The sequence below is a fragment of the Dipodomys merriami genome, unplaced genomic scaffold (genome assembly GCF_024711535.1).
Source record: "Dipodomys merriami isolate MVZ:Mamm:240054 unplaced genomic scaffold, mDipMer1.0.p SCAF_509, whole genome shotgun sequence".
Lineage (NCBI taxonomy): Eukaryota > Metazoa > Chordata > Mammalia > Rodentia > Heteromyidae > Dipodomys > Dipodomys merriami.
The window spans coordinates 432,500-455,680 of record NW_027206079.1 but is presented as its reverse complement, the minus strand read 5'-3'; the positions used below and the strand labels follow the sequence as shown (position 1 = coordinate 455,680).

Here is a 23,181-nt window from a genome sequence, read left to right as displayed (position 1 = left end):
GGCTTTTCTTGAGGTTTCAACTTTCTTAATCTATAGTTGATATTCTTTCATGTGATACGTATAGAATCTAGGCAGCAAGTATTTTGGTAGTTCAATTAAAAATCTCTTACTTTCAAATGTACTTTAAGACTGTAAAAGTGTTAATATATCTGTGGGGTCTATAATAGGTGGGCCTCTCAATTTATCTTAGCATCTAGTTTACAAGGAAAAAGTGTTTTGATAACTTCTTAAATTTTTAAAATATATTCTCTGTTTTCCCCTTCCATTTTCTCTATTTCTTGGTATTTTCCAGCAATGGTGATTGTTCCCACTAGAGAACTTGCTCTACAGGTCAGTCAAATTTGCATCCAGGTCAGCAAACACATGGGAGGGGCTAAAGTGATGGCAACCACAGGAGGAACCAATTTACGAGATGATATAATGAGGCTTGATGATACAGGTAGGAAATGATTAAGTAATAGCATTGGTCTCTATAATTTATTCGTTTGGTCTTCTGGAAATTATAATAATTGTTTTTTAAGAATTATGGGGGGGTTGGGAGGATGGCTTAGTGGTAGAGCGCTTGCCTTGCATGCCTGAGGCCCTGGGTTCGATTCCTCAGCACCACATAAGCAAAAAAATGAAAAAAGCCGGAAGTGGCGCTATGGCTCAAGTGGTAGAGTGCTAGCCTTGAGCTGAAGAGCTGAGGGACAGCGCCCAGGCCCAGAGTTCAGGCCCCACGACCGGACCCAAAAAAAGGAATTATAGGATAGAGCTGGGAAGGTGGCTCAGCTCAGTGGGTAGAGTGCTTACCTCACATGCATGAGGCCCTGGGTTCGATTGCTCAGCACCACATAAGCAGAAAAACCTGGGTGCTGTGGCTCAAGTGGTAGAGCGCTCACCTTGAGCTGAAAAGCTGAGGGACAGCGCCCAATCCCAGAGTTCAAGCCCCATGACCGACAAAAAAAACAAATTACGGAATAGGTCTGAATGGATGGTTCAAGTGGGATGGTTCAAGTCAAGCAAGTGAGAAACCCTGAATGCAAACCTGAACACCACCACCACCCCCAAAACACAAAAAACAAAAAAAAGCTGGGTGCTGGTGGCCCATACCTGTAAACCTAGCCATTCAGGAGGCTGAGATCTAAGGATTGCAGTTCAAAGCTAGCCCAAGCAGGAAAGGCCATGAGACTTTTACCTCCAATTAACCATCAGAAAACCAGAAGTGGCACTGTGGCTCAAAGTGCTAGCCTTAAGTGAAAAAGTTCAGACAGTGTTCAGGCCCTGCGTGTTCCTTCCCATGGCCCACCAAAAAAAAGAAAAAAAGAAATAAAGGTTTATGTCTATAATCTTAGTCATTCAGGCGCACAGGAGCACTGAATTACTGTTAAGAGCCAGCTCAGACAGGAAAGTTTATGAGACTCTTATCTCCAATTATCCACCAAAAAGAAAGCTGAAATCAGGTATAGCTCAGATAGTAGAAGACTAGCCTTGAGCAGAATAGCTCAGGGACAGTGCTTAGGCACTGAGTTCAAGTTCTAGTACCAGCACAGAAAAAAGAAAAAAAACCTGAAAGTGAAAAATACTGTGGCTTAGCAATAGTATGCTTTCCTAGCAAGTGCAAGCCCAGAGTTTAAACCCAGCACCAGTCCCCCTCACCAAAGAAAGAGTTGAGAACAAAACATTGTAGTAGAAAGGTAAAGAATGAGCCTGGTGCTGGTGGGTCACACCTGTAATCCTAGCTACTCAGGAGATCTGAGGATCATGCTTCAAAGTCCTTGAGACTCTTACCTCCAATAAACCACTTAGAAAACCAGAAGTGGTGCTGTGGCTCAAGTGGTAGAGCGCTCACCTTGAGTTGAAGATCTGAGGGACAGCACCAGACCCAGAGTTCAAGCCCTATGACCAACAAAAAAGAAAGAATGAGAATGGGGGTGAAGGGCTGGGAAGGCTCAGTAGTAGAGTGCTTGCCTTGCATGCATGAGGCCCTGGGTTTGATTCCTCAGCACCACATAAGCAGAAAAAGCCTAAAGTGGCACCATGTCTCAAGTGGTAGAGTACTAGCCTTGAGTTGAGCTGAGGGACAGCACCCAGGCCCAGAGTTCAGGCCCTACTACTGACCAAAAAAAAAGAGGACTGGGAAGGTGGCTCAGTGGTAGAGTGCTTGCCTTGCTTGTATGAGGCCCTGGGTTCCATTCCTCAGCACCACATAAGCAGAAAAGGCCAGAAGTAGCGCTGTGTAGAGAGCTAGCTTTGAGCAAAAGAAGCTCAGGGACAGCGCCCAGGCCCTGAGTTCAAGCACCAGGACTGGCCAAAAAAAAAAAAGAATGAGAATGGGCTAGGAATGTGGCTTAGTGGTAGAGCGCTTGCCTAGCATGCATGAAGCGCTGGGTTCAATTCCTCATTATCACATAAACAGAAAAAGCCAGAAGTGACGCTGTGGCTCAAGTGGTAGAGTGCTAGCCTTGAGCAAAAGACGCTCAGGGACAGTGCCCAGGCCCTGAGTTCAAGCCCCAGGACTGGCAGAAAAAAGAAAGAATGAGAATGACTATTTCAGTCAAGGGAAAAAAAAATACATTAGTAGGCTGTTAAAGCTACTACTACAAATATCTTAAGTAACTAAAATGAAAATTTTAATTTTCAAGGCAAAAGAATTAGTTTTCAACATATGACTGGAAAATAGGCTATCATATAATAATTGCTGTTGTGGGCAGTTGGGCAGTGTGTTTCCAAGAATCTTGTTCAGCTGGATGCCAGTGGCTCATGCCTATTATCCTAGCTATCAGGAGGCTGAGATCTGAGGATTGTGGTTCAAAGCCAGCCTGAATAAGAAAGTCCAAGGGACTCTTAATCTCCAATTAATCATCAGAAAACTGGAAGTGGTGCTGTGGCTCAAGTGGTAGAGTACTCACCTTGAGCTGAAGAGTTGAGGGGCAGCACCCAGGCCCAAAATTCAAGATCCACAACCGACTGAAAAAACAAAACAAAAAAAGAATCTTGTTTAGAAAGTTAATTTGGTAAATATAAAGTTGTTTATACAGTCACTTACTTCAGCATGGTTTCAGTTAAGTTTTACTTGGAATCTTACATAAAATTGTCATGTGGTTACCTTAATTGATACGCTTTGTATGCAGATTTGGGTTTTGTGGTTTTTATACTTTGTGACCTTGGCTGAAGGTATGCTTCCTTCTACATCAGAAACCTGGGTGCCTGTTGTCATTTCTATCTTTATACTAGTATTTACAGTGAAAGAAACAAAAACCTTTACAGTGTCTTTTTTTTTTTGTCCAAGCTAAAATTAATGAGAATGTTTTCTAAATCTTGTGTAGTACATGTGGTGATTGCTACCCCTGGCAGAATCCTGGATCTTATCAAGAAAGGAGTAGCGAAGGTTGATCATGTCCAGATGATAGTATTGGATGAGGTAATGTCTCTTCACTTGAAAGATAATGTTCTACACTATTGTATGCTTGTTGTTTACTGTTTTCAGTGAAGACAGCAAAAGTTGTTCATGTTTATAACCTCCTAATAAGCACTAGACAGTTAAAATTTTCTTTTTCTACCAATGTTTAGGGTGTGTTTTTTGTTTTTGTTTTTTTGGGGGTCCGGTTGTGGGGCCTGAACTCTGGGCCTAGGTGCTGTCCCTCAGCTCTTCAGCTCAAGGCTAGCACTCTACCACTTGAGCCACAGCGCCACTTCGGCTTTTTTTTTTTCTTTTTGCTTATGTGGTGCTGAGGAATCAAACCCAGGGCCTCATGCATGCAAGGCAAGCACTCTACCATTGAGCCACTTTCCCAGCCCAATATTTAGGTTTTAAACTCAGGGCCTAAAGCTTGTTTAGTTAGCACTTGGTCAGTGATTGTCTCACAAACTTTCCTGCCTGGGCTGGCTTTGAACTGCCATTCTCAGATATCAGCCTCCTGATAAGCTAAGGTTACAGGCATGAGCCACCTGTGCCTGGCTAGATCTTACCTTTTAAAAAAGGAGTTACTAAATAACATCAGAACCAAGTCAATTTGAAGTCTATTTAGTGGTGTGCTTTTTAAAACAATGTCCCATTCCTAATTTTGTATTACTTAGTATCATTTTTTTTTTTTTTTTAGTCTGTGTTACCCAACTCTGGGATCTAGTAATGTTTTATTCATGGAAAATTTCAGTGTTAATAGTTGGACATAGTTATTTCCTGGTTTGGCTTATATTTAGATAATTTAATTCATTGATCATTATTTACTAATCTTTGAAATAATCTACCTCATGAAAGGTAACATTTATTAACATGCTTTATTAGTTAATTTTTACTAATAACCTAAGGTTGGGTATATTATAAAGTAGTTACAATGTTGTATAGGTACTTAGTTTTACAGTTCTAGAAATAGGAATACAGTGGTTAACATCCAACATAGTTAATGAATAAAAGGCAATATTTTAACAGTTAAGACTCTATAGCCTGTTAATTTTTACCCATTGTATTATATTACCTCTTTAATAAGAACCATTTGAATTGTGTTATGGGGCAAGGATTTTAGTTTGGTTTTTGGTGCCAGTATTGGGGCTTGAACCTCAGGGTCTGTTTGTTTTTTTGGGTCCAGTTGTGGGGCCTGAACTCAGGACCTGGGCGCTGTCCCTCAGCTCTTCAGCTCAAGGCTAGCGCTCTACCACTTGAGCCACAATGCCACCTCGAGTTTTTTTCTTTTTACTTATGTGGTGCTGGGGAATTGAACCCAGGGCCTCATGCATGCAGGCAAGAACTCTACCACTGAGCCACCTTCCCAGACCTCAGGGTCTGGTTTTGAACTCAGGGCCTGAAGCTTGCTTGGCTTCAGGGCCTGGGCTCTGTCCCTGAGCTTTTTTATTTAAGGATAGCACTTTACCACTTTGAGTCACAGCACCACTTCCAGTTTTCTGGAGATAAAGAGTCTCACTGACTTTACTACGAGCTTTGAACCACAGTCCTTAGATCTCAGTCTTTAACTTTTTTGCTCAAGGCTAGTGCTCTACCACCACTCTACTTCTGATTTATTAGTAGTTAATTTGAGTTAATAGACTTTATCTGGCCTAGCCTGCTTTGAACTTTGATTCTTATATTTCAACCTCCCGAGTAGTGAGGATTACATACCTGAGCCACTGGTGCCTGTTTGGTATCTATTTATATAGGAGGGGTAGGTAGATAAGAGTGTATACTTTTAACTTTACCTTAGATGATAGGGATTATATTTCCCCTGCTGAGTCATTAGGAGTTTTTCTTGCTGTGGGTGGTTTTTTTTTTTTTTTATCAGATTATGCTTTGTCCTTTATATATTAGCCAAAGACTCTTTTTCATGGTTTTAAAAATTGTGTTTTCTCTACTACAGGCAGATAAATTGCTGTCACAGGATTTTGTGCAGATAATGGAGGATATTATTCTCACGCTACCTAAAAACAGGCAGATTTTACTCTATTCTGCTACTTTCCCTCTTAGTGTACAAAAGTTTATGGTAAGTATAAATCTGTACTTAGAATTAGTGCTGTTCTGTTCTAGTAGGCTTTTTTTTTTTTTTTTTTGGTCGTTCGTGGGGCTTGAACTCTGGGCCTGGGCGCTGTCTCAGCTCTTCAGCTCAAGGTGAGCGCTCTACCACTTGAGCTACAGCACCACTTCCGGTTTTCTGGTGGTTTATTGGAGATAGGAGTCTCATGGTCTCTCCTGCCCGGGCTAGCTTTGAACTGCGATCCTCAGATCTCAGCCTCCTGAGTAGCTAAGATTACAGGCGTGAGCCACCAGCGCCCGGCTCTTGTAGGCTTTTGCCTGTAATCTCATTTTGGATTATGTGTTTTGTGCCCTTTTTTCAATTACAAGTTAAAATTGGTACACTCAGGGCCTGGGCTCGGACCCTGAGCTTTTTCACACAAGGGTAGCACTTTACCACTTGGGCCACAGTGCCACTTCTGGTTTTCTTTAATTGGAGATGAGTCTCACTGACTTTACTGTCTGGACTGGCTTTGAACCACAGTCCTTAGATCTCAGCCTCCCAAGTAGCTAGGATTCCAGGTGTGAGCCACCAGTGCTTGGTCTACAGATTGATCTTAAGCTATAATGTTTATTTAATTTTTTTTTTTTGGGTCCAGGCATGGGGCCTGAATTCTGGGCTTGGGCGCTGTCCCTCAACTCTTCAGCTCAAGGCTAGTGCTCTACCACTTGAGCCACAGTGCCACTTCTGGCTTTTTTCTTTTTGCTTATGTGGTGCTGAGGAATCGAACCCAGGGCCTCAGGCATGCAAGGCAAGTGCTCTACCACTGAGCCACCTTCCCAGCCCCATACTTAAAATTTTTTGTTTCCTACTTTAGTATTTAATGTCAGTTTAAGATGCTTCAGTGATGGTGGGTAGTTGGTCACAACTTTTTTTCACATAGAAAACAAAATACTAACTCGTACACACTTTTCAATCTGAAGCCTCCCATTTTATGTTACTACATTTCTTTTCTATGTACTTGGTTTGAAGAGAGGCACATCACTTAGAGCAAAAGACAGAAATATACGTATTTTGAATTTTAGGAGGAGAACTGGTATCATTTATGACTTCTTGTTTTTGGTAGAATTCCCATTTGCAGAAACCCTATGAGATTAACCTGATGGAGGAACTGACTCTGAAGGGAGTAACCCAGTACTATGCTTATGTAACTGAGCGCCAAAAAGTACACTGCCTCAACACACTCTTCTCCAGGGTAAGTAGGATTTTGCTGTACATATTACCCATCACTCAGTTCTAGTAAAACAAGAGAGTCTTACAGCATCTTTTTTTTTTTTTTTTTTTTTTTTTTTTTTTTTTTTTGTCGGTCATGGAGCCTGAACTCTGGGCCTGGGCGCTGTCCCTCAGCTCTTCAGCTCAAGGCTAGCGCTCTACCACTTGAGCCACAACACCACTTCTGGCTTTTTTCTTTTTGCTTATGTGGTGCTGAGGAATCGAACCCAGGGCCTCATGCATGCAAGGCAAGCGCTCTACTACTGAGACACCTTCCCAGCCCCTGTTGCATGAGATGTGAAAGAATCAACTGTTTCACTCTTGTTGGCAAATATGTGACCCTAACACATACTCTATTGCGAAAACATAAACTATTATCTACAACTATTGGAGAACAAAATGTGTAGTTTTTACAACTCTATCTCTTACATCATAAGATTCTGAATTTTAACACATGCTATTGGCCAGCTACTACCTTCAAGATTTGACAAAACAAATGAAGGCATTATTTTTCCTTCTCAAATGTATTTTTTCCTGTGCTTAGCTTCAGATAAACCAGTCGATCATTTTCTGCAACTCCTCTCAGCGAGTTGAATTGCTAGCCAAGAAGATTTCTCAGCTGGGTTATTCTTGCTTCTATATCCATGCTAAAATGAGGCAGGTAAGTGTAAAAGTAGAACTTTCACAGATTTAACCAAAAATGTTTCCTTAAATATTTCTTGGATTTTGCTTGCTTTTGATGCCCTTCCAGATTTCTGTGTTTAAGGATAAATTATTCTTGGTATACCTTAGTGATAGAGAAGGCCTTGGGGTCAATCTCTGGTTACAATCAAGAGGGGTATGGAATGTACTACTATTGTGTACTATTTTCAGTAACTATAAGATTATTCCTTTTAGTTAACTCTCTGAGGTTGAATTCTCTAAAAATGGGTTTATAGTACATATTCATACCTTATAAGGTAGTTAGGAGTATTGAGTTTACAAGTGAAATATGTAAGATAATCTCTTAAGTGTATACTGTTTATTATAATAACCAGTAGCTGCGGGGCACCAGTGTCTCACGCCTGTAATCCTAGCTACTCAGGAGCTGAAATCTGAGGATCGCAGTTCAAAGCAAACCTGGGCAAGGAAATCCTTGAGACTCTTATCTCCACTTAACCACCAGAAAACTGGAAATGGCACTGTTGCTCAAGAGGTAGAGAACTAGCTTTGAGCTGAAGAGCTCAGGGACAGCATTCAGTTCCTGAGTTCAAGCCCAGTGACCAATAAAAAAAACAGCCACAAATAGCAATGTAAATCAGTTAAAATGAAATAAGGCTAACCAAATTTCAAGTGTTCAGTTAGATACTCATGGAGTGTATAGATAGATACAGAACATTTACTATAGAAAGCTCTTGAGGGCTGGGAAGGTGGCTCAGTGGTAGAGTGCTTGCCTTGTATGCATGTGGTCCTGGGTTTGATTCCTCAGCACCACATAAAGAGACAAAGCGGGAAATGGTGCTGTAGCTCCAGTGGTAGAGCACTACCCTCGAGCTGAAAAATTGAGGGACAGCGCCCAGGCCCAGAGTTCAGGTCCCATCACCTACTCCCCCAAAAAGCTCTTGAGGTCGGTTACTAGTGGCTCATACCCATAATCCTAGCTACTCAGGAGGTTGAGATCTGAGGATTGTGGTTCAAAGCCAGTCTGGGCAGGAAAGTCTGCAAGACTCTGATCTGCAGTAAACCACCGAAAAGCTAGAAGTGGAGCTGGAGCTCAAATGGTAGAGCACTAGTCATAAGCACAAAAGCTCCAGGGATAGCATTTGGGCCCTGAGTTGTTAAAGTCCCACGACTGATATTTTTTTTTAAAAAAAATACTGTCATAGATTTAGTCAGGGTTATGAAATACTGATCGGATAGGAGAAAAAGATGAAAAAATGTTAATTAATGGAGTGCTTCTCCCGCCCCCCACAGGAACATCGAAATCGTGTATTTCATGATTTCCGAAATGGCTTATGCCGCAATCTTGTTTGCACTGGTAAGTATTTTATTTATACTGTTTCCTTCCTAATTCTGGATTTGCTTTCTTCATTTTACACAATATAGCCTAATGTGGCATACCTTATTGCCACTTCAACAGTTTCTGAATTAGAGAACTCTAGTTACTACTAAAATGGGGCCCTTTTTTTTTTTTTTTTTTTTTTTTTTTGCGGGGATCCGGTCATAGGGCCTGAACTCTGGGCCTGGGTGCTATCCATCAGCTCTTCAGCTCAAGGCTAGCGCTCTACCGCTTGAGCCATACCGCCACTTACGGCTTTTTTCTCTTTGCTTATGTGGTGCTGAGGAATCAAACCCAGGGCCTCATCCATGCAAGGCAAGCGCTCTACCACTGAGCCACCTTCCCAGCCTTTAAAATGGGGCCCTTTATCTGAATCTTCAGATTTGTTCTGGCACTCATTTTGGGGTTTTAAACTAGTTTTGGAATTTTTGTGTTTTCTTAATGGTTTAAGCATATAGGAATAAGATAACAGAAAAGGATTAGAAGAATATGTTTTAGAAATAGTCTTTATTTTTTTCCTCCACCAGCAGCAGTGCTAGAGGCTAGAGTATATTTTGTGTTACTTTACTATCAAAAGAAAAAGTGGGGCTGGGTGCTGGGTTGCTTACACCTATAATTCTAGCTACTCAAGGTTGAGATCTAAAGATTGTGATTCAAAGCCAGCAGTGGCAGGAAAGTCCAAAAGACTCTTATTTCCAATTAACTGCTAAGAAACTGAAAGTGGCTCTTAGGGCTCAAAGTGGTAGAGCCACTAGACTTGAGCAAAAAAGCTCAGAGAAGCCAGGTGCCAATGGCTCACGCCTATAATCCTAGCTACTCAGGAGGCTAAGATCTGAGGATCACCGTTCAAAGCCAGCCCAGGCAGGAAAGTCCATGAGACTCTTATCGCCAATAAGCCACCAGAAAAACAGAAGTAGCGCTGTGGCTCAAGTGCTAGAGCACTCACCTTGAGCTGAAGAACTGAGGGACAACTCCTGGGCCCAGGGTTCAAGCCCCACAACCAACCAAAAAAAGCTCAGAGAAGAGCCCAGGCCCTGAGTTCAAGCCCTGTGACCCACCAAAACACTGGGAGGCAGATAGGTCATCAAATCAGATAAAGTAAATAGATTCATTGCACTCCCTTTTCTGCAGTTGGTATCTAGTCTTACTATTGGTATGACAATATATAATCTAAGTTTATGAGTAACAACTAGAATTGAACTGAAGCATATGCATATAAGTAAGAATACTAATTTCAGGTATGTTACTTGATACATTCTCATACATGTATAGACTCATAACCACCACCTAGATCCACATGTGGAATATTCCAAGATCAGAAATTTTATAAAAATGCTGTTGTAGAAATGAGTCCAGTGATTATTAATTTGATAATTTATAAGCATTAAGAAAATGTATGTACCTCTTCTCTCTCCACAAGCCTCCAACTCGTGCAGGGCAGGCAGTGTGTTGTCCCCACATAAGCACTTTTCTGCCAGGGGGGGGGGATATATATAGGCTTGGTGCCTGTGGCTCATACCTGTAATCCTAGCTACTAAGGACACTGAGGTCTGAAGGTTGTGGTTCAAAGCTAGCCTGGGCAGAGTAGTCCATGGTACTTTTTTTGGCCGGGGGGGGGGGGGGCAGGGGGAGCAGGTGGCATTCCTGTCTCTTGACTCCAGGGCCTGAGCCTCTTTGTGCTCAAAGCTAACATTATCACTTGAGCCACAGTGCCACTTCTGGGTTTTTCTGAGCAGTTTATTGGAGATAAGTCTCTCAGATTTTTCTGCCCTTGGCTGGTTTCAAACTGTGATCCTCATATCTCAGCCTCCTGAGTAGCTAGTATTACAGGTGTGAATCACTGGCGCCCGGCCAAGAGACTTTTTTTTTTGCCAGTCCTGGGGCTTGAACTCAGGGCCTGGGCACTGTCCCTGAGCTTCTCTTACTCAAGATTAGCATTCTAGGGGCTGGGAAGATGGCTCAGTGGTAGAGCATTGCCTTGCATGCATGAGGCCCTGTGTTCAATTCCTCAGCACCACATAAGCAAAAAGAAAAAACCCGGAAGTGGCGCTGTGGCTCAAGAGATAGAGCGCTAGCCTTGAGCTGAAGAGCTGAGGGGCAGCGCCCAGGCCCAAAGTTCAGGCCCCATGACCGGACCAAAAAAAAAGATTAGCATTCTACCACCTGAGCCACAGTGCCACTTCCACCTTTTTCTATGTAGTACTGAGGAATCAAACCCAGAGCATCATGCATTCTAAGCAAGCACTCTACCACTAAGCTACATTCCCAGCTCCTGCCATGAGATTCTATCTCCAGTAAACTGCTCAAAGGTGGAATTAGTGCTGTGGTTCAAGTGGTAGTGTGCTAGCCTTGAGTAGAAAAAATCTCAGGGCAGCAAACAGGTCTTGAGTTCAAACTCTAATAGACAAGAAAAAAAAAAAATATATATATATATAATATCTTCCATTCTTCTAATTTGTCTTGCTTCTTAGCCCTACATCTGAAAGGATAATTAAACTATGAATATATTTGTGCTTATTTTATCAGAAATACAGAGAATTATTATGAAATACTTATTTTAGTGGTCTCACGAGGTTTAAGGTTAGACTTTAAGTCTTCATTTTTCCCCCCTTTGATTAAGAAACAAATCATACTTTTTCTCTCATTCTCTTTTGCGTGTATAACTTACAAGTTCTAAATAGCTATTTATTGATAGTCTTCAAGTATTTACTCTGCTAGATACTTGCTTCTCCTCCTTTTTGTAGTGCTGGGGACCAATCTCATGGCCTAGTAATTCTAGACAAGTGCTCTACCACTAAGCTACATCCCCAACCCTTTGTATACTTTGGGAAATTATGACAAAATATTTGTGTATATGTTTCATATTTATTAAATTTTTTCCTGCATTTGAGGAAGCTATATTCTAGGATAATTTCTGACCTGGTTCAGTGGTTAATGGTGAGTTGTTTATATAGTTACCTTAAAGTAATTCAGGATTTGTAGGCATTTAGAAAGTACCATTTGCCACCAGGCAAATGAATTTTTATTTATTTATTTATTTATTGTCATGGGACTTGAACTCTGGGCCTGGGCGCTGGTTGTCCCTGAGCTCTTCAGCTCAAGGCTAGCGCTCTACCACTTGAGCCACAGTGCCACTTCAGTTTTTCTAGTGGTTTTGTAGGTAAGAATCTCATGGACTTTCCTGCCTGGCCTGGCTTTGAACAGCAATCCTCAGATCTCAGAGTAGCTAGGATTACAGGCGTGAGCCACCAGTGCCCAGCTTTATTTTTTGAAAAAGAAATACATTGAGGTTAGACTGTGGGTTCAATCCCTAATACCCCCAAAAAAGAAGAAAAAGGAAAATGCTTTTAGTAATTATAACATTTGGACATTGATATGAATTGTTGTACTAGCTAATTGGTTTTAATTTTAATTATTTGCAAGTCCCTCATATCATATGTATTTGAGTGCTGATGTTTTTTTCCTTGCTCCTGTCTCCATACTGGGGATTGAACCTGGGACACCACTCATATCTGACAAGCACTCTCCTTTTTTTTTTTTTTTGGTCGGTTGTGGGGCTTGAACTTTGGGCCTGGGCGCTGTCCCTCAGATCTTCAGCTCAAGGCTAGGGCTCTACCACTTGAGCCACAGCACCACTTCTGGTTTTCTGGTGGCTTATTGAAGATAAGAGTCTGACAGACTTTACTACTTTACTGTCCGGGCTGGTTTTGAACTGTGATCCTCAGATCTCAGCCTCCTAAGTAGCTAGGATTATAGGTGTGAGCCACCAGCACCCGACTCCTTTTTTTTAAAATAAGTTTCTTTTTATTGTGAATATAATGTACAGAGAGGTTACAGTTACATGAGCAAGGTAATGAGTACATTTCTTATCAAATATCGTTGTCTCCTCCTTTGTTTTTCCCCTACCATCCCTTCCCTCCCACCTCCACAAATACACTCCTCTCCCCTTCCTCCCCTCCACCAGAGAAGAACTCTTCTTATCACTGAGATATATCCCTATCTTTGCATCTCAGTCTTGGGGCATAAACTCTGTTTGAGCTTTTCTGCTCAAAGCCTAGTACTCTAACACTGGACACAACCCCACTTCCAACTTTTGTGATGCTTAGAGATAAGAGTCTTAAGTACTTTCCTGTCCTGCTGGCCCCTCACGTCTTCTGAGTAGCTAAGATTACACAGTGTGGGCTTTAGTCTTCACATCCTTTTTTTCTTTTTCTTTTTCTTTTTAAGGCATGGTTCTCGCCAAGATGCCCAAGGTAGCCTGGAACTTATGATCTTGCCTCAGCCTCCCAAGTAGCAGAAATTATAGACTATATGCCATATATGTGGTTATATATAGAATATGTGCCATGTTTTGTCTTCTGATTTTTCAAACAGTTTATAAAATGTTAAGCACTGCAGGGCTAAGCGTGTTTCCTAATAAGAGCTTTGATCTCTAGTTCTGTAATAAATCAACTAATAAGCACTGCATAACTATATATATATATATATATATGTGTGTGTGTAAGAATATATAAAATGCCACCTCTTTAAGGAGTAGGGATGAAAGAAATAGTATTTATGGCAATACTTGCACTTTTTTTTTTTTTTGCAGAAATGTCTTTTTAATATTTTAGACTTTGTACACATATGTCTCTCCCTTTTTTTTGATCCTGGGGCTTGAACTCAGGCCCTAGGCACTGTCCCTGAGCCTCTCTGTGCTCGAGGCTAGCACTCTACCACTTGAGCCACAGTGGCATTTCTGGCTTTTTCTGTGTATGTGGTACTGAGGAATCGAACCCAGGACTTCATGCATGCTAGGCAAGCGCTCTTCCACTAAGCCACATTCCCAGCCCAATGACTACTATTTTAATAGGCTAATTTATAGGCTTATTTGTTTGTTTATTTATTTATATAAGTTACAGATATAGAGAGGACATAGTTAGCTCTACCACTCAAGTGGCTGCCTGGGCTGGCTTTGAACTGCAGTCCTCTTATCTCAGCCTCCTGAGTAGCTAAGATTACAGTCACAGGCTACTAGCACCCTGAAAAGAATTTTAAATTAGGTGATTATAAATTTTTAAATGGTCCATATAGGTCTACAAAGAGAGCTTTAAGAAAGAAAAAGGGAGTTAATTTGGTAGAAATAAAGACCGGAGATTTATTAGAGAAATAAATTAGGACCAAAATGGCATAGAGGACTTTAAAGTATTGGATATTTAGAACAGTAAATTGGAAGTCATTCTAACCGTCATGGATTTTTTTTGAGTAGAAATAGGAGCAAGGAAACCTAGTTACCCCCTTTTTTTTTTCAGAGTTTGAATTTGCATACTAATTGTGGGAGTAGAAAGGAACGGGAAATTTTACATATTAGCTTCGTATCCCTTACAAATATGATAAATGAATTCTAAAGGCATAAATGGTTAGTAAAATTACTTTATTCTGAGTTTACAAACTTGGGTTAAATATTAGAAAATAGGTGATAGGAAATTACTGGTTACTCCTGGAGCCCATTTATGAATTTATAGTTTCATGAGTCATTACAGTCTATCTCTGGACTTAGAGGCATGGCTGAGTTGATTGATAAAATTTTTTTTTTTTTAAGATCTGTTTACCCGAGGTATTGATATACAAGCTGTGAATGTGGTAATAAACTTTGACTTCCCAAAGCTGGCAGAGACCTATCTTCATCGTATTGGAAGATCAGGTAAGGAAAATGGGATGATTTTGATGGAAATAATTTCTAAGAACTCTAGTCATCAAATTTTGATTATTTGTGAGATAGAATGTGGTAGATATGAGAAACAAGTGAGTTAACACTAATTCAGGTTGTTATTTAGGGCTAATATTCTGCTATATTACTAACTGGGTTCTGAAGTTTAAGGCTAATCTGAAATACATAACAAGACTCTTTTTTAAAAAAGGAGAGAAAAGTTAAAGTTAATTACTACTACTTAATTTGAGATGAAATTACTACCTGAAAACTTTTCATTAGATGGAACTGTTAGTGTTGTGGTAACTTTTGACACAAATTAGCATCCATTTTGTCATTTGAAGAAGAAAAGTCCAACTGTTCCTGGGATGCTCGGGTAGTAGTAGTACCTTTTGTGGGCTTGTTCCAGGGCTCAGTCTGGATATTTGTAAACAATTATCTCTAGCTTGCTTGTAATACTTAATATAGTGTGTTATGAAAGTAGTTGAACTGTATTATTTAAAGATTGATTGCTAAAAAAAGACTGTTCAGAGCAGTTGCTTTATTTCCCCCTGAAATGCTTCCTTCTGAGATTAATTAAATCCATACATAAGGAACTTACTTCAGCTACCTATTCTGTTGTGGACTGGAAAACTTAAAAGAAGTGTTTTCTTCTATTCAGAATGGCACTCAGAACGGATGTGTTAATTCTGTGTTTTTCTTCAATTAAAGACTTGCACATGTGTGGTTTTCATATTTAATTTAAACACATTTTAGGTCGCTTTGGTCATCTTGGCTTAGCCATCAACTTGATCACATATGATGATCGCTTCAACCTGAAAAGTATTGAGGAGCAGCTGGGAACTGAAATCAAACCCATCCCAAGCAACATTGACAAGAGCCTGTATGTGGCAGAATACCACAGCGAGCCTGTAGAAGATGAAAAACCCTAACAAGCATGTATGTATATATCTGAAAGGAGTTGAATCTCCAAGTTAAGAAATTAAGATCTTTTCTGGTGTCCTACCATGTACAACACGCAATATAAAATAAAACACAAATTGACATAAATAAGATTAAGTAGCAAACATCTCTTGAATGAGGCAATAATACAGAGCCACTCTACCAAATTTGAAAACTCTTAAGTTACAATAATAGGTCAGGTGGTCAGTATAATTTGGAAATTACCATCCATCCAATGCAGCTGGATGACACCAGTGGCTCACACCTATAATCTTAACTACTCAGGATGCCAAGATCTCAGTATTACGGTTCAAAGCCAGCCCAGACAGGAAATTCCACCCGACTTTTCTCCAATTAACCACCAGAAAACCACAAGTGTGGTACTGTGGCTCAAAAGTGGTAGTGTGCAAACCCTGAGCAAAAAGACCTCCGGGAGAGTGCCCAGGCCCCAGGTTCAAGCCCACAATAAAACCTCCCCCTTCCCCCAGTTTTTTTCTTTTTTTAGGAAAACATCTAAAAGCCTAAACAGCCTATGTTGCTTAAAGTTGAGATTTGTTAATTGCATTCTAACCACAGCCAAAGGGTCAACAAAGAAGAAAGGAGTTACAGGTGTGCAGCACCTATAATTACAGTACTCCTAAGGGAGACACAATGGAATCAAAAACTCATAGCCAGCCTCAACCTCAAAAAACTATCTTGTCTCAAAAAACAAGGACTAAGGGTGTTTGTTGCTTAGTGGTAAAATACTTGTCTAGTATTTTCAAGGTCATGAGCTCAATTCCCAGCCCCCCCCCCCAAAAAAAAAAATTCTGGGGTTGTAAGGGATATGAAAGTGGACATCCTCATAACTCTGATCATGTATTTATAAATTTCCACTTTAAAACACAGGCAAAGCCAGGCGCCGGTGGCTCAGGCCTCTACTAAGGAGGTTGAGAGCTGATGGCAGGTCAAAGCCAGCCTGGACAGGAAAGTCCAGGAGACTCTTACCTCAGTAAAAACCAACAGAAAACTGGAAGTGGTGCTGTGGCTCAAGTGCTAGCCTTGAGCTGAAGAGCTCAGGGACAGCACCCAGGCCCAGAGTTCAAGCCCCATAACCAACCAAAAAAAAAAAAAAAACCCTGCAGGCAACTGAGTATAAAGGAAAAAAAGCAGAAAACATTTTCATACTGAAAATTGCTCCCCCAAATAGTCTTATTTTGGGAAACCAAATTTGTCTTTAATGCACACCTATTGCATCAAGTAGGAAGAAGGTACATGTATATTAGTATTAATATATTCTATAATGAAATACATAATCCCAGCTACTTGGGATGCTGAAGTTGGCAGGATTCCATTTTAAAGCCAGTCTAGCTAGTTATGATGAGAAGCCTTAAATAATTAAGGTAGAGAGGTTGGGAAGGTGGCTCAGTGGTAGAGCGCTTGCCTTGCATGCCTGAGGCCCTGGTTCGATTCCTCAGCACCACATAAGCAAAAAGAAAAAAGCCGGAAGTGGCGCTGTGGGTCAAGTGGTAGAGCGCTAGCCTTGAGCTGAAGAGCTGAGGGACAGCGCCCAGGCCCAGAGTTCAGGCCCCACGGCCAGACCCCAAAAAATAATAATAGTAATTAAGGTAGATTGTGGCCCAAGCAGAAAATGAGACCCTATCTCAAAAATAACCATATAAAAGAGCTAGGAGTGTGCTCAGCAGTAGAGTACCTACCTAGCAAAATGTAAGGCCCTGAATTCAAACCCTAGTACCACTGAAAAATAGAACCTCTTCATGCTGGAGATTGAGGAAGGAGTAATCCTGGGATCATGGCAAGACCCTATCAACATTTTTTTTTTTTTTTATTAACTTTTTGTCAGTTGTGGGGTTTGAACTCAGGGCCTGGGCTCTGTCTCCTGTGCTCTTTTGCTCCAGGTAGGTAAGTGCACAACCACTTAGAGCCATAGTGTCACTGCCCATTTTCTGGAGTTTAATTAGAGATAGGAGTCCCATAGACTTTTCTACTCTGGCTGCTTTGAACTTTGATCTTCAGATCTCAGCCTCCTGAGTAGCTAGGATTACAGGCATGGGCCACTGGCACCAGGCTCTCATGGTGGCACATGCTGCCCATCCCTGCTACTTAGGAGGCAGACATTTTGAGGACTAGGAGGCATAGGTAGGAAAAATAAAGCAAAGAAGAGCATTAAATGGTAGAGTGCCCTTCTAGGAAGTTCAAACACCACTACCGCCAGAATTTTCAAATTGTTTTTTCTATGTTAAATGTCAAGTTTTTTTTTCTTTTTCTTTTCTTTTTTTTGTCGGCCGTAGGGCTTGAACTCTGGGCCTGGGCGTTGTCCCTCAGCTCTTCAGCTCAAGGCAAGTGCTCTACCACTTGAGCTACAGCGCCACTTCCGGTTTTCTGGTGGTTTATTGGAAATAGGAGTTTCACAGTCTCTCCTGCCCGGGCTGGCTTTGAACCGAAATCCTCAGATCTCAGCCTCCTGAGTAGCTATGATTACAGGCGTGAGCCACCAGCGCCCAGCGTTTTCTTTTTTTTTTCTTTTTTTTTTTTTTTTGTCGTGGGGCTTGATTTCTGGGCTTGGGCTCTGTCTTCTCAGCTCTTCAGCTCAAGGCTAGTGCTTTACCACTTGAGCCACAGCACCACTTCCAGCCTTTTCTGCTTAAGTGGTACTGAGGAATCAAACCCAGGGCCTCATGCATGCATGGCAAGCGCTCTACCACTGAGCCACCTTCCCAGCCCCAAATACAAACTCTTGAACAAACAAAACTAGTCAGATTTGAGGGAGGGCCTGTCAGCAGTACTCAAAAGATCTGCCTCAGGGATGCTTAGGAGAAATTCCATCATTGTTACCAGTGGATTCTCTTGGGGAACAGGGGCCAATATTACATTACTAGGGAGAATTGAATACCTCTGCATGCAGACTTTGTGCACACTGGCTTTGTATTGCTGATTGCAGATTTTTTTTTATTTGCTTTCTATAGGCATTGACAACAGAAGGCTCCTTTGGATCTGCGACTTAATGCTTTTTGGGTGGGATGCTCTTCTCTTGTGGGTTTTTCATCTTTTATTTTGGAACTATGAAGACTTAAAATACGTTTTTCTTTTTTTTAAACTGGTGAAGAGAAAGAAACTGAAAAGAAGAACTCTACCTTTTTGTTCCACTTGTTTGCACTGTGCCGACTGAACATTAGTTGCACTAACTGCTGGTTTTTAAAAATGTTTCCTGGGGAATGGGGACAAGAAAGGAGGAAAGAAGAGAAAGGGAGAAACCCTAAAAAGAGAAGAATGTTGATGAACACACAAGCTTGTCTACATCTTCAGAATTCTCCAACAGCTGTCTCGAGTGCATTTCAACTTCTCCCTGATTAGTCATCCGTTTTTAAGCCTGAAGAGCTTATTACTTATTTGTGCGAAGTGCCTTATGCTATGAGACCATTCACAATATCATCTTTTAGACACAGCCCAAGGAATCAACAAAGTAATTTTTTTTCTTTTTTCTTTTCTTTTTAAAATTTTGTCTGTTCATTTGGTTTCAAGTTATAAAGTGTGTCTCTTCCTGTTCTACTCAAGCCCAGGGCTGGAAGATGAATCTTACTAGTAACGTTAACACCATTTTCTTTTTCTCTATTTGGAGGAGTTGATATGCAACTGCAGTTCATCCGCACTGTAAATACATGTATTTAAAAAAAAAAAAAATCAATCCCAAGTAAAGATTTCTTCTGGGCTGAGTAGATCCATCCTTGCTCCCAAAGGAAAGAGCAGTCTATCATTGCAGGAGCCATATGACAGGCCTTTGTGCTCTACCACAGAACACTAAAGACTGGTTTACATACGTCTCCATTAGCAGTATGGCACTTGATGTGTAGACATGTCAGAGCCTTGACCCTCTTTCCTCTGTGGCAAAGCGTGTCCCATAGAAAATTGGGTGTGTATACTTGTATAAACTTTGTAAATAAGTTTTTTTCTGGGTTCATATATATATATATATATATACATATATATATATTATTTTTTTTGGATGAAGGTTGCTGGGATTAAGGGGATTCGAGTGATTATGAGAGCAGCTAAAGATGAGAGGGGCTCAGTTTTCTGCAACACTAAATTCTAAAAAGTACTTTGGCCTGTTGCTGTAGAGTGGGTGTCTGTTGTCCCCATGCTAGAAAAGGAGCCCAGGTGTCTGGGATGCACTGTTTGCTTGCTGTCACACTGTCTCAATACATTTAAAATAAGTCTTACCAGAAAGCAAGCAAGCTTCTAATAGCTATGATTCAAGATGATTTTTTTATGAAGGTCTCTGATTTGACCTCTCCTTTTCTAAGAGAGGAACCTTACAAATTCTGCCAAAGGATTCACCTTCCTTGTCGTGCGGGGATTCTGTTGAGTGGCAGTGTCTATGAACAGAGTATTAGAAGGCATGGATTGGAGTTTGAGCTTACTAGCCATTGTCGACTTTGGTAAGGATAGCAGATTGGAGGTTAGTTTTCTGTGGATCATCTCCTATAGTGTGTACATGTGTTGCCCTCTGCCCATCTTGATAGAAAAACTTTTGCAGGAACGGGCAACCCCTGAGAGCTGTTACTCATGCTACAGAAAGCTGCTTGCATCCTCTTGCGTTTTGACAAGAACTGTTGCCTGTCATTTTGCGTTGTAAATTGCTGGCAGATACTTTACAGTCAATAGTGTTGCTTTAAATTGTGCCCCTCCCAACATGCTTGATGTTTGGCCTGATCTCCAGGCAAAAGGAGTGAGATGAATCAAAACCAGTGAACTTTTTTTTAAAAAAAAAATGTTTTTAATTCCCTTTTAACCCAGTGTACTAGGTCAATCAGGAGGCATCTAGAGAACAAAAAACAGCAAAAAATAAATTTAAAAAGTTGATTTCCATATTCCCATTGTATTCAGAACCTTATTACAAGAAAATTTCTGCATATGCTTTGTGCTTAATTCATCTGGATAAAGAAATCAGTTATTCAAAGTTGCTTTTTTGACTGCCTAGTTCTAAGCAAAACTTTGTGACTTGCCCAAAATTCCTTGAGGATTAAAATCCTACAGATGCCTCCTGATCACACACAGCCCTGTAACTCCTTAACTGTAGCCAGAGCTGCGCAGCACAAACCCCCCAAGTCATAGATGCTCTATCAGGTCAGTGTTGGTTATTAAATGCAAACCTAATTGAAGAAATACCTTTTCCAGGGATGGGTGGGGGAGGGGACTTGCAGTGTCACCTTTTGACCAACAATCTTACCTTGTACTGATGCAGCTCTCTGCACCCCCCCTTCCCCCACCCTCCCACCCCACCCCCACCCCCCGGCGAGGTAAGAGGGATCATTTATGTAGAACACAAAGGAATATAAATCCATTTTGTATCTCGCCTGGGAGTGTGGGGTGATTAAACAAAAAGTGCAGTCATCTTTGCCACCCTTAGACTGCTCTGCCTGGTGCCACATACCTGTGGTCCCTCTTAAAGCACAGACTTGAATTGAAAGTATTACTGAAGTACAGCCTCTGGGAGGAGAGGCACTTGTCTGGGACACCGTGGTTGGAGGCAGCTGCCCAGTTTTGGTACTTGAGTCGAATAGGAACAGCTAAATGGAAAGATGCTCTGAAGACCAGGACTAAGCCTGGTCTTATTTTTTTCTTTCTTTCTTTTTTTATCCCCTACAATAAGGAACATTATTTCTATTGGAAATGGTCCTCAGATTCTTTACAGTATTGGGTTTTTGTTTTTTTCTTGAACGTGATGGTTATATATGTTTCCAGTGGTTCATTTGGATGGGAACTATGTTCTGTTTCTAAAAACTACATCCAACCCAGGCTTTCACCCCTGGTCATGCAGCTGTGTGATGGGTAACGGACTGTTACACGCCTGCTGCCTCTGGGCCTGTTTTGTTTTTCACTCCCCTAAGTTCTGAAGGTGAAACTTCTCTTGCCTTTCCTTTCCCATAGGATAAGTTCATCTTAACATGATTTTCCATGGAAGGAAATGCGGGGAGGAAAACCTGCGTTTATTTTTTGCAGTGGACTCCAGCATCCATAATACAGGGTTGATCCAAAGGTGGGGGGGGGGGGGCGGGCATCATACTTGCTTTCAGAATGAGATGGGAGCATCTTTCCTCTGCCGCTGGCTTTGTGCTTGATGCCGTTGTGCTGGGCTAGAGCAGGACAACTCGGCACAAAGCTTTGGGCACACGCTATTGAAACCAAAACATCTCATTCTGAATACTTGGTTTAATTTCTTTTTTTTTTTTTTTTCTTTTTTTAATGGGGTGGGAGGGAGGGTACTGCAACCCACAGGGAGGGTGTGTGCACTAAGGATTTGGAAACACTTGGGAAGCTCAGAACCTCATCAGAAACGGCCTTTAGCCACACTCCTGACCTTCTAGATGAGTAACAGATTACATGAGTTATTGGGAATTAAGCCATGTTATTTTAATTCGCTACATTTTTCACCTTTCATGGATCTTTAAAATTGTGGAATTATTTTTCTCACCAAAATACTTCGTTAAGCAAAATTATTGGCCTCACAGGAACTGAAGTAAATCAGCTTTTTGGTGAACTTAAGTAGACTGGTGAGTTGAATAGTTCTGCTTTATATTCATAGATAATTTTTTAAACTCCCAAAGAAAATCAACTTCTCTCTGATGTAGAAACTCATCTTGGGAGTAAAGAGTCAGTGTCCAAAGGTTGTAACAGTCGATGAGGTCAGAGAGAGCCTGGCGCCTGCCTCTGCCCTCCGCGGCTGACACACTGCAGCAGAAGTGTATTTAAATTCTCCCGTGGACAGTGCTGGGCAGGGCAGGGCAGGGGTGGGGGGAGGGCTGGGCAATTGAGATACAGCCTGCTGTATTTTAACCAGTGGTTGTTGGGAAGGGGTCCTTGGATAAAACAAAATTGCTTCCCTTTTTTGGAATAAACTTGAAAAATGTAATTTTTGTTCAGCAAAAATGGGAGAAAATCCTAATGTCCCTAGCCACAAGGGACCAGTTCTACCGGGGAGGGAGCCGCGGGAACCCAAAATTTTGAAACCATTTCGGGGAAAGGGAAAATTGGCTTTGTGTTAATTGGCAATTGTTCCAGTGGGGCTCTGTTTTCATTGGGATGTGTTATGTTTTATGTACACGTAATATGGACCAGAGTCTATAAGGTTCAAAAAAGATGGCTGGTAAAATCTTGATTTTTTTTTTTTTCAATCTCAATAAAAGCCCACTGGAACTCCACAAGGTGTGTGTGTTGTATGTCCCTCCAGCAGGTTGCGTATGGAATTCGGATGGTGAAGTGAGACGTTTTTCAACCGTACTTGAGCTCTGGGCTCCTTATCTAGCAAGACTCTCAGGAGGGAGATACTTATTGGACCAGAACGTATGGAGACATTCTCCGTCACCACCTCCCACAATTATTCTCCAGTACAAGTCTAAACACACGAACTGTTTAGTGCGTCACAAAACACACGTGAAAGAAATAGGCCTCAAGCTGGAGGTGGGGTTGGAGTTCAGCAGCAGAGTGCTTACCTAGCAAGCAGTGGGCCCCACAGTTCAATCTCCACCAAAAACAATTCGACTTAGAAGAATAACAATGCTTAAAGCTCTAGGTAGCTGAGCACCGGTGGCTCATGCCTGTAATCCTAACTACTTAGGAGGCTGAAATCGGGATCACAGTTCAAAGCCAGCTCAGGCAAGATAGTCTATGAGATTCATCTCCAATAAACCACTAGAAAACCAGAAGTGGCTCAAGCAGTAGAGCACTCGCCTTGAGCTGAAGAGCGCAAAGACAGTGCCCAGGCCCAGAGTTCAAGCCCCATGACCGGCCCAAAGAAAAAAAGCTCTAGCTGCCCC

The 23,181-nt window shown here is 41.4% G+C and overlaps 1 protein-coding gene across 6 annotated transcripts in view; it reads left to right on the top strand.

The window, feature by feature from the left end:
• Window positions 1-22,569, top strand: part of LOC138810775 (probable ATP-dependent RNA helicase DDX6) — a 42,245-nt gene extending 19,676 nt beyond the window's left edge. For all 6 annotated transcript variants that reach the window (XM_069998024.1, XM_069998021.1, XM_069998022.1 and 3 more), the window contains exons 6-14: window positions 293-439; window positions 3,309-3,403; window positions 5,331-5,453; window positions 6,550-6,678; window positions 7,240-7,356; window positions 8,649-8,712; window positions 14,315-14,416; window positions 15,179-15,361; window positions 18,331-22,569. In XM_069998024.1, the coding sequence (XP_069854125.1) occupies window positions 293-439; window positions 3,309-3,403; window positions 5,331-5,453; window positions 6,550-6,678; window positions 7,240-7,356; window positions 8,649-8,712; window positions 14,315-14,416; window positions 15,179-15,354 (953 nt within the window). In that variant the 3' untranslated portion in view covers window positions 15,355-15,361; window positions 18,331-22,569. The remainder of the gene's footprint in view (window positions 1-292; window positions 440-3,308; window positions 3,404-5,330; window positions 5,454-6,549; window positions 6,679-7,239; window positions 7,357-8,648; window positions 8,713-14,314; window positions 14,417-15,178; window positions 15,362-18,330) is intronic.
• Window positions 22,570-23,181: the final 612 nt, after the last annotated feature.